Genomic DNA, 2,351 nt, shown 5'->3' with positions numbered 1-2,351 from the left:
CAGAGCGTTCCGTGTCTCAAAAGGCACCAACTTTTTAATATTTATTTAAATATTTAAAATAAAAGAAAACTCGGCTTTGCGTCTGCATGCGCTTTATCACTTCTAGAGAAATGGTATGCAAATTTCATAATGGCTAAACCGCTCAAATCTAGAACTGCACCTAAGAGCACATTTGTATGTAAAACATGCACTTTAACAATATCTGAAGATGACTGGATAATGTAATCGTGGCTCTGTGTGTGGTTGTCTTGAAAGTGGGTCAGACATCTGTTTGTGATGGTCAGGATAGCACGTAGCAGTGCGGAAGGGTTGTCACTTGACTATAAGTGTATGAAGTTTCTTTTATTAATGTCCATTATTGTCATCTCTTTCTAGAAGTCAAAATGTCACTTACAAAGCCAGCGATGAGAGGGCTCCTTGCCAAGCGTTTGAGGTTTCATTTGCCCATCGCATTCGGGCTCTCCCTCATTGCAGCAGCCGCCTTCAAGGTCAGTGTTATTGTGTTGATCAATCAGTTTTTGTTGTTTTTTGATCATATGCGCAATATTAGACTTTTGTGGTCTACAGTGCTGTTCAAAATTGTGATTGGCACTTGCTTGGGTCAAAATGTTTCTTAAATTCCGACATCAACAATTTTTAAGAGCGCTTTTTGTTACAATTTATCCTTAATAGCCATTCAAATTAAATGTAATTAGATTATCCCTAATTTGTAGTCTTGTATATTTGGTTGTCCCCTTTTAATTTTTTCATCTTGGGTCAAAGGAGTTAAATAACTTTACAACTACAGTGGACCGTTTTCTTGAATCTGAGAAATAGTTTCTTTCTTCAGTTCACAGTAACCGAGCCCAGGAAACAGGCTTATGCTGACTTCTACAAACATTACGATTCAACGAAGGAGTTCAATGCCATGAGGGAAGCTGGTGTTTTTGAAAGCGTCAGACCCACTGGAAAATAAACCGCTGTCTTGTGAGTGGCCCTTCAAATGCATATATCATTATTATTTGTAATACTTACCTTGCATCACTTTGGCCCTTTTAATGCATCGCTGTTTCAGTTCACATAATAATAATAATCATAAATATTAACCAGTTCTGGCTAAAGTACAAGCTTTGAATGGTCCAAAATTGAGAGATGTGTTTAGGGCTGCACGATTAATCGAATGCGATTGTCATGCGCATTCTGATAGTAAAGCCGGTTCTGTAATCAGCAGGAAATCATCATCGCATGTTTTCAGATGGAGCAGAATTTACTACACACAGCCGTAGTTCACTGACAAGTTACGTAAAAAAATCGTTCGCGATAATGACAACTGTTTGCATAGCTTCTCAGTGAACTACGGCTCTGTGACGTAAATGCTGCTCCATCTGAAAGCATGTGAAAATACCACATTTAATAACATATTTTTACTCCAAACTCACTTCATAACGTCAGTCGAGTGTTTGAAATAAATCCTTCTGTGAGATGATGTGGCTTCTTACACCGAATAAGGCACGCAACATATTTCATAGTATTTAAGCAGTGATAAAGGCATTGCATTATAACTATACTTTATTTTAATGAAAATTGCAATAAGAACTCAGATAAACCGTATATTGCTGTAGTCGTGTGTTTATTAGTCACGTTGAATCAATGACAGCAGTTGACTCTTCTGTTTATTCAGCTGCAGCATTTTCTGGGTTTCTTCTGCGAGGCATATTTGGAGTTTCAGCGTGAGAGCGCCCTCTGGCCTTTGGATTGAGATTTACTGCTGATCACAGAACCGTGCTTCACTGAAAGATACGCATGACAATCACAGCTTCTGTCGTGATCTCGATTCCATTTCGATTTATCGTGCAGCCCTAGATGTGTTTATGGAACATCCATCCAAAAATACTAGAGTTTTGTCCCTGACAATTTTTAATACCATAATTGTCTTTCATGCATTGGCCAATTTTGGGCTGTTTGGCTTCTATAACGTATTCTTTCTGACTAGTGTATAGAAAACATTCAAACTGCACTTAAGTTTATTTCTTTATTTATTACACATGATCTATTTGCATTTGTAGATTTCAATTTCATCTGCAAAGACCATTTTCTCAGTGTCTTCACTTCAGCAGCACTTATTACATCAAACTTTATCGTTTTAGTCCCATCTGATTATTCACCAGATTTATAACATTTTATCAGAATTGTTGATAAAGCCAGGTTCAAATTTCATGCTTCATTTGAACCTGGCTTTATCCAAAATTCATATTTGTGTTCTGGAAATGTATGTGAATTAGAGCTTTGATAGTGCATTATTTGCTTGTTTAAACATAACATTTCAGAACATTTGTAGTACAAAACAGTTATCTTGATGTGCAGTGATTCAT

General features: G+C 36.9%; 1 protein-coding gene across 1 annotated transcript; it reads left to right on the top strand.

Annotated features, from left to right (window-relative positions):
- The first annotated feature begins 353 nt into the window (after positions 1–353).
- On the top strand, positions 354–998 carry LOC107580333 (cytochrome c oxidase subunit 6C-1-like). Its single transcript, XM_016266054.1, has 2 exons — positions 354–488; positions 830–998. Exons 1-2 carry the CDS (start codon positions 384–386, stop codon positions 953–955), a joined length of 231 nt encoding a protein of 76 aa, XP_016121540.1. The 5' UTR covers positions 354–383; the 3' UTR covers positions 956–998.
- The last annotated feature ends 1,353 nt before the right edge of the window (positions 999–2,351 follow it).

The sequence above is a fragment of the Sinocyclocheilus grahami genome, unplaced genomic scaffold, assembly GCF_001515645.1.
Source record: "Sinocyclocheilus grahami isolate Dianchi unplaced genomic scaffold, SAMN03320097.WGS_v1.1 scaffold31314.1, whole genome shotgun sequence".
NCBI lineage: Eukaryota > Metazoa > Chordata > Actinopteri > Cypriniformes > Cyprinidae > Sinocyclocheilus > Sinocyclocheilus grahami.
This window is presented reverse-complemented; position numbering and strand designations above follow the sequence as displayed.

Coding starts and splice junctions, on each gene's coding strand:
- LOC107580333 (XM_016266054.1), top strand. CDS start 384: ATGTCACTTACAAAGCCAGCGATGAGAGGGCTCCTTGCCAAGCGTTTG. Junction 489..829: donor TTGCAGCAGCCGCCTTCAAG/GTCAGTGTTATT, acceptor TTCTTTCTTCAG/TTCACAGTAACCGAGCCCAG.